Genomic DNA, 13,344 nt, shown 5'->3' with positions numbered 1-13,344 from the left:
AGGAGCACCACTTCAATCCACATGCAGTGCTACACATTCATATTTTTTATTCTGTTTTAACTGTTCATTCTTTGGCAATGAATAATTTACAGAATTAGCAATTTGTCATTTTATTTTGAAGGAAATAGATCCCAACAAAGTCTTTCTTTAGGAGAATAAGCTGATTAAGTTGGAGGTGCTGCATTTCATTCGGTGCTCTTGTCCCTGTGGACTTTATGCTTCATTTTCATCTTGTTGTGCTTCACAACTGTTTCATATTTAAAGTTTGCAGTTGAGCTGGACAATTTGTTTTGTCCCACAAATGTTGGATCACATCGAGAGCCACTGCAGCCACGAAAACTATGTGAGCCAGTCCTATCAAAAAGAGAAAATCAGAGGGCCACATTCAGCTCAGTTTGATCTCCAGTGAACAGGACCAGTAAATCACAGCATAATAACCTATAAATCACCGCTACTCCCACTTTTCTCCTTTGTTTTAGTACAAAAAAAATACATTCTGAAAATGTTCACATTTAAAGAATTATCTTTTTACAAAACATCATGAACAACCTGGAACTTCTTAAGAAAAATTAAATGTAGTTTCAGCAGCATTATACGTCAGTTTATCATTTACACATTACAACTTACAGATCACAGTGTTTCTATAAAGGCACAAAACATTTGGTAACGGGTATCTGGAATTGAATGATATAGTATTTTACTTTATGATCAAAACGACAAAAGTCAGATTAAAAAAGACAAAATATGACAAAAACAAGACACAAAATGACAAAACTGAGAAACAAAATGAGCAAAAATGAGACAAATGACACAAAACAAAACAAAAGAGACAAAAAACTTCGACAAAAAAGTTAAAAGCGCCAAAAAAAATGGACAAACAACCAAAATGCTACACAAATGAAACGAATAAAGCAAAAGAAAAAGTGACAAAAATAAGATAAAAAACACAAGAGAGACAAAAAGAAATGCAAAACAATAAAAAAACAACAAAAATGAGACAAAATATTACAAAAATGAGACACAAAATGACAAAAGAACAATGAACAGTCTAGTATTTTACTTTAAGATCAAAGCAACTTGTCACGGTCTAGAAATTTATTTTAAATTTATAGTTTTATAAATTTACAATTTGCAGTTAATGTCTTCTCTTTCATTTTTACAAAGTCGTCCTTTGGGCCGAATTGAACCCACTGGCGGTCGGATTTTAGCCTGCGGGCCACATGTTTGACACTCCTGGTCTAGATACTAAAGGTCTGAATGATGTTTTCTATTGAAAGACTCAATGGTAGTTTATTTCAGTGGCACAGAAGTTCCAAGCAAAGTGTGTGAATGACATCAGTCCCTATCTAACTCACACACATTTACACAAACAGTCTGGAGCCCTGGCTGGTAGATACATTGATGTAGTGTGGCCATGAATAACATTTTCTATCAAAAATGTGTCTTTTTCAGTGATCCACAGGACACAGGTGTGGTTTCATGGTCGCATCATGAGAGAGGAAGCCCACAAAATGATCATACAACAAGGGCAAGTCGACGGGTGAGTGGAAAGAGGCTGGGAGGCTGATTTTAGAAATGTGCTTTTATGACATTATCATGTGAAACGTAGTCGAAAGCTTTGGGGAAAGGGCTTGCAAGGAAAGATTACTTCCTCAAAGGTGTCGAGCTGCTGTCATGAAAAGCTTAGAGCGGAAAATGTCAGTGTTGAAAAATCCTTTTTGGATTGTCAGCAACACATTTTACCTTTAATCAGCAAATTGAGAAAGGATTGTCACTGTTTCCTCATGATGCCTTTGACATTTAATTGTATAAAATTCATGACATTCATACATATACACACGTGGACAAAATTGTTGGTACCCCTCAGTTAAAGAAGGAAAAACCCACAATTCTCACTGAAATCACTTGAAACTCACAAAAGTAACAATAAATAAAAATTTATTGAAAATTAAATAATCAAAATCAGCCATCACTTTTGAATTGTTGATTAACATAATTATTTAAAAAAACAAACTAATGAAATAGGGCTGGACAAAAATGATGGTACCCATAACTTAATATTTTGTTGCACAACCTTTTGAGGCAATCACTGCAATTAAACGATTTCTGTATTTGTCAATGAGCGTTCTGCAGCTGTCAACAGGTATTTTGGCCCACTCCTCATGAGCAAACAGCTCCAGTTGTCTCAGGTTTGATGGGTGTCTTCTCCAAATGGCATGTTTCAGCTCCTTCCACATATGTTCAATGGGATTCAGATCTGGGCTCATAGAAGGCCACTTTAGAATAGTCCAACGCTTTTCTCTCAGCCATTCTTGGGTGTTTTTGGCTGTGTGTTTTGGATCGTTGTCCTGTTGGAAGACCCATGACCTGCGACTGAGACCAAGCTTTCTGACACTAGGCAGCACATTTCTCTCCAGAATGCCTTGATAGTCTTCAGATTTCATCGTACCTTGCACACTTTCAAGACACCCTGTGCCAGATGCAGCAAAGCAGCCCCAAAACATTACTGAGCCTCCTCCATGTTTCACCGTAGGGACAGTGTTCTTTTCTTCGTATGCTTGGTTTTTCAGTCTATGAACATAGAGTTGATGTGCCTTACCAAAAAGCTCCAGTTTGGTCTCATCTGTCCAAAGGACATTCTCCCAGAAGCTTTGTGGCTTGTCAACATGCATTTTTGCAAATTCCAGTCTGGCTTTTTTATGAGTTTTTTTCAGCAGTGGTGTCCTCCTTGGTCGTCTCCCATGAAGTCCACTTTGGCTCAAACAACGACGAATGGTGCGATCTGACACTGATGTACCTTGGCCTTGGAGTTCACCTTTAATTTCTTTGGAGGTTGCTCTGGGCTCTTTGGATACAATTCCAACGATCCGTCTCTTCAATTTGTCATCAATTTTCCTCTTGCGGCCACGTCCAGGGAGGTTGGCTACTGTCCCGTGGGTCTTGAACTTCTGAATAATATGAGCCACTGTTGTCACAGGAACTTCAAGCTGTTTAGAGATGGTCTTATAGCCTTTACCTTTAAGATGTTTGTCTATCATTTTTTTTCGGATGTCCTGGGACAATTCTCTCCTTCGCTTTCTGTTGTCCATGTTCAGTGTGGTACACACCTTTTCACCAAACAGCAGGGTGACTACTTGTCTCCCTTTAAATAGGCAGACTGACTGATTATGAGTTTGGAAACACCTGTGATGTCAATTAAATGACACACCTGAGTTAATCATGTCACTCTGGTCAAATAGTTTTCAATCTTTTATAGAGGTACCATCATTTTTGTCCAGGCCCGTTTCATTAGTTTGTTTTTTTAAATAATTATGTTAATCAACAATTCAAAGTAATGGCTGTTTTTGATTATTTAATTTTCAATAAATTTTTATTCATTGTTACTTTTGTGAGTTTCAAGTGATTTCAGTGAGAATTGTGGGTTTTTCCTTCTTTAACTGAGGGGTACCAACAATTTTGTCCACGTGTGTACTTCATACATTCCATAATATGAACTAATCCTTTCTCACGTTTTCTTTGTGTCAGGTTATTCCTGTTACGGGACAGTCAGAGTAATCCCAAGGCATTTGTGCTCACCTTGTGCCACCACCAGAAGATCAAGCACTTCCAGATCCTACCGGTTAGTCGCTTCACACAGCAGTGGATATGTCACAGACACATAGGCACTGAGGAATATCACTGCTTTAGTCCAACTAGTTAGAACTGTTCTGTCAGATCAGTTCGTACAACAGAAACAGTGACTCTCATTGGGATTCATGTTGTATCACATTGACTTAAACCTCGATAGATAAATAGATAGATGGATAGATAGATAGATTTAAGACTGAAGTGTCAGTGAAAGTTCTGAGAATACACAGTTAACTGATGTCTGTAGATCTTCTCAAAGGACTACAATAACAAAAAAAAACTCCCACTTGAGACATTTTGGAAAACTGGACATATTTGCATTATCCTTGTAAAGGACAGGGGTGAAAGTAAGCCGGTACGGCAAAAGATCCGGTGGTGGTATGCCGCTCTTCCACCAGTATCTATGGGTACGCCGCCCAGCTGCCTGCTGTCGACCGTTCAATCAGCAGTACGTGAGTGCACATGCGTGTCTACTTTCCGTAACACAGCGATCGCTCTGGCCAGTAGCAGCTAATAGCAAATAGGTGCGCTTGATTTATTGCACTGGGACATTTTCCACAACTAGTCAATAGACGCCAACAAGCGCTGCTTGCGCCGGGACGGGACGTGCAATAAATTCCACCTGAAATTCCACAAGTTCTTGTGATTGGCTGAAAAACTCGCAACAGGATTTACAAAGGTTATTATAGACAGATACATATTTAAAATAAAAACGGAGAGAAGCACTACAAAACAGTCAAGATTTTGTTTTTTGTCAAAGCAATAATGCAGAGGAAAATACCCTCTGATTAAAAGAAAAGACAGGGACACTGAAGAAGGGTTACCACAGAAAATCAGAAACTTACTACTAATACTATAACTATTTTAGGCCTCTGTGGAAAATCTTTTAGGCGATGTGTTTTGATGTTTAGTTTCATTCTGAGTGTTTGCTCGTGACCTCATGTCTGTTCTTAGAGCTTTGCATTCTGGATGTTTATCAGTGTTTCAATTAAAGCAAAAAGTTTACCGTATTTTCAAGTGTTATTAATTCCTACCTATTCTATTGGCCTACAGTAAAATATTAATATGTTTTTATTTGTTTGCATTTTAACTTTGCTATTTTAAAATGCATGACGTTAGCACGAGACGAGGGTTTTGGTAATAGTACCGGCACTGCTTTCACCCCTGGTAAAGGATGAAGGGAAATGAAAAGGAGTACTCTGATCAACATGATGATCATGGTTGTCACGGCGGCTAACTGTCCCTTCTCCTCCCTCTGGCTCTGGTCTGCAGTGTGAAGAGGACGGTCAGGTGTTCTTCAGCCTCGACGACGGCGCCACCAAGTTCACCGACCTGATCCACCTGGTGGAGTTCTACCAGCTCAACAGAGGAGTGCTGCCCTGCAAGCTCAAACACCCATGCACCGCTGTGGCCTTGTGACACTCCACCCACCCGACACCACCCCATTTTTTGCACACCTCTCACCCTGAGATCCCCCTCCCTCCCCCTTCGCCCCTCCCTCACCAACACAACGGGGTTGAGGAGATAGAGAGAAGTTACGTCATGTTTCGGGGGACGCCGCCAACTCAGTAGGAGCCGGCGTTGGGGGTTTCACGTCCCCGGCGCCCTTTTTTCTCGGCCTTCCTGCTGTTTGGATGCGTGAACCGCTGCGAGAGTCCAAGTGTTGCAGATTGTGGTCAGCAGTTGCCCAACTCCTGCGATGTTGTCATGGAGACTCTTGTTGTTTTGTTGTTGCCGTTCTGACCCCGGAGAAAGATCAAGCTCTGTGAAAACACACACAACAGCTACAGTAACGTCTTTCCAGCAGGAGCGCTGCGGGTCTCTTGGATGGATCCCTCCCTCAGAGCCCCTCACCCCTCACCCCCTCCACCGACCTCCCCCATCCTCCAGGCCTGATAAGCTGTGGTGCCCGCCCCACCCTCGCTCCCTCGCTACCGAGGCGAGCAGGGAGCGCCACCCCTCTGACTTCCTCATTGATCATCAGGGATGGACGGGAACCTCTCTGGCTCTTTATCAAACCCGATCCAGGAGTTTTCTCAACCTGTGCAGTCCAGTCTGGATAAGCTGACACCCTGCCCCCTCCTCTTTCCCTCCCTCCCCAGACAACACCTTCGCGGGGCTTGAAATGGCGTCTCTGCTGCCACCCACGACCCCCTCTGGTGCCACCCTCCCCCCGATCCCGCCTCCACACAAGCTCAGAGAAAAGTCGGGAGAGAAAAGATCGAAGCTAAAGGCAAGACGAGCAGAGCAGTGGCGAGGGTTTGCTGAAAGGACAGAGGAATGTTCATCAGGAAGGCTGTCACAGGCCTGTCTTGTAGAGTTGATTACTTGATGTCATTTTAATGCTGTTTTATTACTGTTGATTCAATGCAGAACTAGTTTTGCACTCCTGGGCGGACAGACGACAGCTCTCTAGCTAAATGAAGCTGCCTCCTCTTCCTCCTCCACTCCCCTTCTGAAAAGCATGCATGTGAATTTCCACCAGCTCCGATTGGATTTACAGTGGCGTGGGAGCAAAGAGTCACAGCTGATTATGCAGTGCCTTTCAGAAAGGTTTAGGAACATGTTGGACCTCCGTGCGTCTCGTACCAACAAGACCGCGCTACCATGAATAACAAATGTGCTCTTGAACCAGCTGCCGCATCTCAAGACTGCGAGGAAGAGGAGGAAGACTGTTAAATAGACTCCTGAAAAGTGTGTCCACCCCCAAGCTTCTACCATTTCAGTCATTTTGTTGTTGAAATTGAAAGGGTTATATCTGTCAGTGAATTTGTCTTTGAATGTCATTTTCTTTTCCTAAGTCTGTTCTGAGCTCACTGCTTGCACGTGTTAATCATCCTGATTTGTTATCGATGGGTTGGAGCTGTCACGTTCGGATTCTGACCACTGTTCCCTCATACAAAGCAACAAAAGCACTCTCATGACTTTTTTTTAAAATAATGAATTTGAACAAAAGACTTGAAACGTGACGTCAGTTGACTGTGCATCAACACACAGTTGAATGAGCTTCACTCGCCTTAAGTGAAAAAAGATGAGCCTTGTGTATGAAATTGAAACGATGTTAAAATGCACATACAGCAACAAGTTTGGGATTTTAAGAGGATGAAATACCATTAAGAATGATTATATGAAGAATTATGTGGAGGAATGGTGTGAGATTTGCTCTCTTGTCGAGAAAATAGATGCTCCTTTCAGAGCGGTTAGCTAAAAACGAAGCTACTGTGAGCTAAACTAGTTAGCCCTTCTCTGCCTGAAGGTAACAAGATCTGCCAGCCAGTTTCTCTAAGGCCAGTTTAAAGCCTTAGCTGAACGGATATTACGGGCACATAGTTGTGTTGCGCAGCAAAAACTCAAAATCTTACCAAGTCTATTTGTCTTATTTTTAGTGAAAATGCCTCATCCCACTTGATTTAACATAAATTCTCTTAACAAGTGACATTTCAGCAAGATGGAGGGACTAGTTTTAAGAAAATGCATCTTGAGTTTCTTTTTAAGTCAAGCAATCTTAAAATTATCTTGTTTTGAGTTGAATTTTACAGGAAAACTGAAAATAGGTTTAATCCTCGTGTTGTCTTCCGGGCCAAATTGATTCATTTTAAAGTTTGAAAATGTGGAGTGAAACTTCTGACGTCCACATTTTCAACATTTTTGGGAAATCTCTGAACATTTTTTTGGTGGAAAAAAATGTTTAACATGTTTCTTAAGAACATTCACAAAAAATGGATTTTTATGTGAATGTTCCTAAGAAAATATTAGAAGTTTTACTGATATATATGTAATCACTTTAGATATTTAGGATTTTTTTTGAAGATTTTTACTAATTTTTAAAAAATATTTACAAGAATTTTCTTGCCGCTTCTAATATTTTCTTAAGAACATTCACAAAAAATGTTTTTGGGAATGTGATTTTTTTGTGAATGTTCTTAAGAAACATTTTTAACATTTTTTTTCCACCAAAAAATGTTCAAAGATTTCCCAAAATGTTGAAAATGTGGACATTTTTTTTTCTCCACATTTTCAAACTTTAAAACGGATCAATTTTGACCCACAGGACGACACGAGGGTTAAACTTATTTTGAGTTTTCCTGTAAAATTCAACTCAAAACAAGAGCATTTCAAGATTGTTTGACTTAACAAAATATTTAAGATGCATTGTCTTAAAACAAGTCCCTCCATCTTGCTGAAATGTCACTTGTTAAGAGAATGTATCTTAAATTAAGTGGGATGAGACATTTTCGCTAAAGATAAGACAAATAGACTTGGTAAGATTTTGAGTTTTTGCAGTGCATCGCCAAAGCCCTACACATGCTACTGCTCTCGTAGACGCCACCGCTAAGGTTTGCCTGCAGCATAAGATTTATGTCATAGTCCATGGAGGAATCCACAGACAAACAGTATAAAACTGATTTTGTAGTGTCTGCAGGGGTCCATGTGGCGTAAATTTAGTCATCTGCCGGACATTTCCATGGACGTAGTCCATATGATTTAGACCAAGATGTCTTTAATCCAGAACTTTATTGCATCATCAATAACCAGACATAAAGACATCACAGCGGTGTCAGTCTTCTCATCTAATTCTCAGCAAGAGAGCAAATAAGTGTTTTCCAAATAATGTCAATCTCTTTCTTAAAAGTAAAAGTTCACTTGAATTAGAAAACAGGTACTGGTGATATAATCTCACATCGGGCTGAAGTGTGACGTCATGTCCAGATATTTCCATCAGCAGCCTGGGAGTTTTTTAGCATCAGTGGTGTCAGTCCCTCACAGTTAAGCATTAAGGGCTTCTTTTATAAAAACTGAACTGAACAGTCATGCAGCAAGAAATCAATCAAAACAGAGGTAGAGGAGAACAAAACTGCTTATATGTTGCATTTTCAGAAATCCAGTGTTGAAATTTGTTTAGAAGTTGATTAACGAGTTCTCAAATGGGAGGATGTGCTACTTTTTATCTTTTAGCAAGCCGAATGTCTGGTTTTTGGACTGTTGGTTGGATGAAAAAAAGCAATTTTAAGATATTTTTGGCTCTATAAAACTGTAATTGTATAGACCAAATTATTCATCAGTTAACCAAAATGTTTTAAACTAGTCGATGCTGAAAATAATCAATAGTTGCACCCCTGAATAGTATGACTTGCATGCTGAATATTCTGCGTCCACAAACAACTCGATAATGCGTCTCTGAAAGCGTTCTGGGAAGTGAATTGAAAAGAAGACAGAGCAGGTTATGCTCGGAGAAGTCGCTCCACCAACGAAGCAGACTGATGCTAAAGTGGTGTGTTTTTACCGTTTTATTGTGTGTAGGAGAAAACACCAAACTCTGGCGGCCCCCAGTGGTAACAAAAGACACTGTAGCGTACACACTAAGACCGAGTGGGACACAAGCAGCACATAGACGACAGCAACTTTCACCAGGTTGGGCTCAGTTTTTGTTTTTACACAGAAATAAGATTGCTATTAGAAACGCATCCCCAGATAAATTCTGCTCAAAGAAGCTTTAATGGAGGTGATTTTTTTTTTCCCCAAATGACCATACTACAGAGCAAGAATAAAGAGGCCTCCTGTCCTCAGCTTAACCTTCTACATCCTGTGCCAGATTGTGAGTGAGCAGGGTTACCACGGGGACACCGGACTCCCCGCCAGGCCAACTAAACTCTGTCTAAGTGCTGTCATTGACACACAGGCCACTGCCGCCACCGGTAAACCGATCACGTGGCTTTAACCGACTCACCAGCTCTGCGCTCCACCAATCGGGCCTTCCCAGTCGGTCAGGGCAGACTCTCTCCAGGGATTGGATAATGCTTGAACCCCCCGCCCCCCTCTCCCACCTGTGTCCAGCCTGTAAGCTATGACCCTGTGGTGAATATGTGTGTGTTTATGTGTGTGTGTGTGGACGGCCAGACTGTTATATTCACTCTTCAGGATTGCTAACTCTGCTGGTTATCATACTTTGCCTTTTTAGAGACAGTAAGAGGAAGGTTTGCTTGTCTGTTGGGTAAAGTCGAAACAGGAGTTTGGCTGGAGGCATCCCAGCGTTCCCAGTCCTCAGCCGGGGTTCTTTCCTGTCTGTCAGAGCGGGACGCCAAGCCACGGCCGCTACGTATCAGCGGGGACGAGTCACCGTCCTCTCCTCCTCCCTCCATTTTTAATCACTGTGCTCCAATGCAATCCTTTACACGAGTCCAATTCTATGAATATACCAGTATAAAGTACCATTTGTTTTCTAAGTATGTGAAGCTACGAGGAAGATGTAGATCTAACACTGTACCTAGGTCACAGATCACTATGTATGGGGTGTTATGCTTTTGCTCATAACTCCATGTAAAATGAAGAATGATTTATTTTGTCCTCTTTTTCATTTTTTTTTGATTGTGTGTATGTTGACATTATTGTGTATTTTCTTTGGTTTGCCACAAAATGACCTTTTATATATATATAAAAAAGAATATACCACAGTATATACAGTATTAAATTAAACCTTTTTTTATTTTAAAAGATCAAACTGGATTTTTGACATGTGTCAAATTTCTGAACATCAGTTGTGTGTATAAGCTGACAGTCTGTCAGAGTCCTCAACTCTGTCAGCATCTAATCTGATGCCATTCTGGTTTCAAACCACATCTTTTGAATATCCCCTCTCTGTTTCCACTCATTTACTTTTCCGTTTCTAGAAACACTCCAGTAAATGTTTGGATGTTAATCTTACATGCACACACACAACAGTGTTTTGTTTTCTTTCTTTTTTTTGCATCAAGAGCACAAACACTAACACTTAACCCGTGGGGATATTCTTAGCAGCTTTTGTACACCTTTTCGTCACAAGTAGTGCAATTATACGCTGTAGCTCAAGAGGATTGTGCATTTCATTATGTCCATTTACTCTGATTTTAAGGTGCATAACAAAGTTTGTTTTTATTCTCTTTCTTAATTAAGTCTTGCAGCAGGTGCCTCTTTATAAACCGTAACAAGTCCTTAGTTGCCATCCGTCCACTCACAGCGTTCATTTCCAGTCACAGCTGACTGGAAATGTAACCATACTGGAACTAAACCTAGTGTTGTCAGGTCAACATCACGTACAAGTCCCATCTAGTTTGATGACTTACAGTGTAAGTGCAAGTGAAACTAACGTAGTGTTGGTTGTGTTTTATTGTTTGGGTTGAAGTCATCATAAGCTGAAGTCACATGAACATTTCAGGGAAAGAAAAAGAGCAAATGAACCGTAATCATGTTTTTTTTTCACACACTGTGCTTTGCTTCATTCTGTCTGTGCGGCTCCTGGATCTACATTGTATCCTGTTCAGGTATTTTTGTACAAATAAGGGACTGATATATTCTCTGTTTATTGGAAATTAGAATAAAAGACAACATTGCTATAAACCAAAGATGGTGGAACTGCTGTTCTGTTATTGTCCTCTTCTCACAATCTCAGAAATTAGCGTGACTATCTTGCTGTATACATTCAGTATATATATATATATATATATATATATATATATATATGTAGAGAGAGAGAGAGAGACTTCACCGGTTTCTCCAGCCGCGCATAGATCTGACTCATCATGGCGTCCATGTCCAGAGCAGTGATGACATCATACTGCTTAAAGCCATCTTCACCAACTTCAATCTGATCTTGGGGCTTGAAGAAGTCATCCTGATGGACCACACAGCAGTTGGGCAGGTTCTTAATCAGGCGGTTGGTGAGGGTGGTTTTCCCTCCATTGGTTATGCTGCCGATGCCAATGATGTACTTCATGTTCTCGGATTGGTCAAAGCTCAGAAAAAGTGTCAAAAACGTCAACAAAAACCGGGTTGGGAGTGATTGGACATGGAAGAAAGCTGAAAAAGAGAAGGTTACAGCAGGAAACGTCAACTACTGGAGTCCTCCATGGCACTTGAGTTTAGTGAGTAAGGTAAGAGCAGAAAGGGAGCTGCCATTTGGACGTGGTTCTTCAACCCAGAGAGGACCTCTTTCTGCCGTCACTGCTACACATACTGCCCTAGTTGAGGTTTTAGGTGGAATATTCCTTTTAACCAGCCCCTCAGGTCTCTTTGAGGATTTTGGATGAAATACTCAGTTAAACCAACATTTTAGGTGCATGTCTGGGGGATTTTTGGTGGAATGTTCCTTTAAGGTTGATGTGTGACAGCGTTGTAGGTGGAATACTTCCTGAAACCAAATTTTTAGGTCAACATTCAGAGATTTAAGGTAGAATATTCATTTAAAAAAACCCTAAATTTCATGTGTTGATCATTATCAAGTGAGAAACCTCAATCCAGACTCCTCATTATGACGTTTGAGATTTATGCTGCTGTTATTTATTTAGTCCAGACTAATGACAGAAATCCACAACTGTAATTTTATTTCAGGACTCGGTTATTAAATGTCAAAACAATCCATATGACTCTACAAATTCAACAGCTTTACAAACTCTTAAGATTAAACTCTCCAGAAGGATCCAAAATAAATTTGACTTCTACATGAGAGCTTTAATTATTCTTCATCTACTTCTTGAAAAGTTTGGTCAATAAAAAAGACAAAAACTAATATTTTCAGCTGAACTAAAGACAGACTTTGTGATTTTTCTGCTCACAGGTTGTGTTACTGTAAACTTACTCTTTCAAATAAATAGCCTCCTAACCCCCTGGAAACCAGCGTTTGTCCTAGTTTTGTGTTGTTCCTCGGTGACCCTAGGCAGCCGGTTATACCATACTATGACGTTTTTACAGTGAGGGTTCTACTATGAAACCAATTTGACATGTTCAGGCATTCTTTGTGTGAAAACTCAGAAGTTTCAGTATCAGAAGGTGGTTTTCAACTTTCTTTGTTAACTTTCTGCTTCAACTTTAAACTAAATTTACTTCACTAAGCCAGCCCTCTGGACTTCCAGTAAGCTGTGTTCCTATTGGCTGTCCAGGTGGCTGCTTGGTGTTATCAGGAACACCTGAGCAGCTCAGTGTCTTCCTGCCTTATGTGGCTGCAGTCAAACATTTCCTCTGCTTCTCTTCACTGAACCGGGTTTGGCTCCGTTGCTTTAGTTTGTTCTTTAGGTGTTGGCTTGCAGCTTCCAGCAGTAAAATCCTCTTTAATGCGTTTCTTGGTGTGTTTTAGGGCTTTGTACTGGGTAGTTGTCTTGGTAAATGTGGTTCTTTAGCCACAGTTAGCACATGGTGCTAATGTGTGCAGTGATTAGTGGGTTTGGTGCAGCTGAGTTGTGTCTTTATCTTGGCTGTAGTGAGTCTTTAGAAGTTTTTGGTCAGACACATTCTGTGTTCTTGTTTGTGAACCAACGTTGGTTGTCCAGAAGGTAAGAGTTCCTGTCTTCATTCTCTGTTTAAAGAGGTTCTCTGGTTGGCTGCAGGAGACTTTAGCGTTTGGGTTGTGCTAGTTTGGTTTTTGTAGGGTTTCATTTGGACGACTATCTTGAGGCGCCTCCATGTGGTTTAGTGAGGTTTTCTGTAACAGTTCTACAAAGCAACCTGTAGCAGAAGAGACTTTAAGAGTTTTTAGGAAGTTCTGGAGACCAGACTTTGGAGCAGCAGAAACATTTGTCAGCAGTTTGAGCAGGAGAAGGTGAGCTTCAGAGTAGAAATGAGAAGGAAACCTTCTTGACTCGTGTGGTGAGGTCCTGTATGAAGAGTTTGAGCAGGTTGTGAAGTGTCTGTAGCTCTTTGGTCTGAAAGCACCAGAAGAGTCAATTCATTAAAGAAGGAAACAGGAGA

The 13,344-nt window shown here is 40.6% G+C and overlaps 1 protein-coding gene across 4 annotated transcripts in view; it reads left to right on the top strand.

Moving 5' to 3' along the window:
* Positions 1–11,006, top strand: part of LOC110958714 (growth factor receptor-bound protein 10-like) — a 55,364-nt gene extending 44,358 nt beyond the window's left edge. For all 4 annotated transcript variants that reach the window (XM_022205377.2, XM_051955455.1, XM_022205378.2 and 1 more), the window contains 3 exons: positions 1,453–1,540; positions 3,526–3,619; positions 4,900–11,006. In XM_022205377.2, the coding sequence (XP_022061069.1) occupies positions 1,453–1,540; positions 3,526–3,619; positions 4,900–5,046 (329 nt within the window). In that variant the 3' untranslated portion in view covers positions 5,047–11,006. The remainder of the gene's footprint in view (positions 1–1,452; positions 1,541–3,525; positions 3,620–4,899) is intronic.
* Positions 11,007–13,344: the final 2,338 nt, after the last annotated feature.

Source organism: Acanthochromis polyacanthus, chromosome 11 (assembly GCF_021347895.1).
Source record: "Acanthochromis polyacanthus isolate Apoly-LR-REF ecotype Palm Island chromosome 11, KAUST_Apoly_ChrSc, whole genome shotgun sequence".
In the NCBI taxonomy this organism is placed as follows: domain Eukaryota; kingdom Metazoa; phylum Chordata; class Actinopteri; family Pomacentridae; genus Acanthochromis; species Acanthochromis polyacanthus.
Note: the sequence above shows the minus strand (reverse complement) of the source record. Positions and strands in the feature narration are given on the sequence as shown.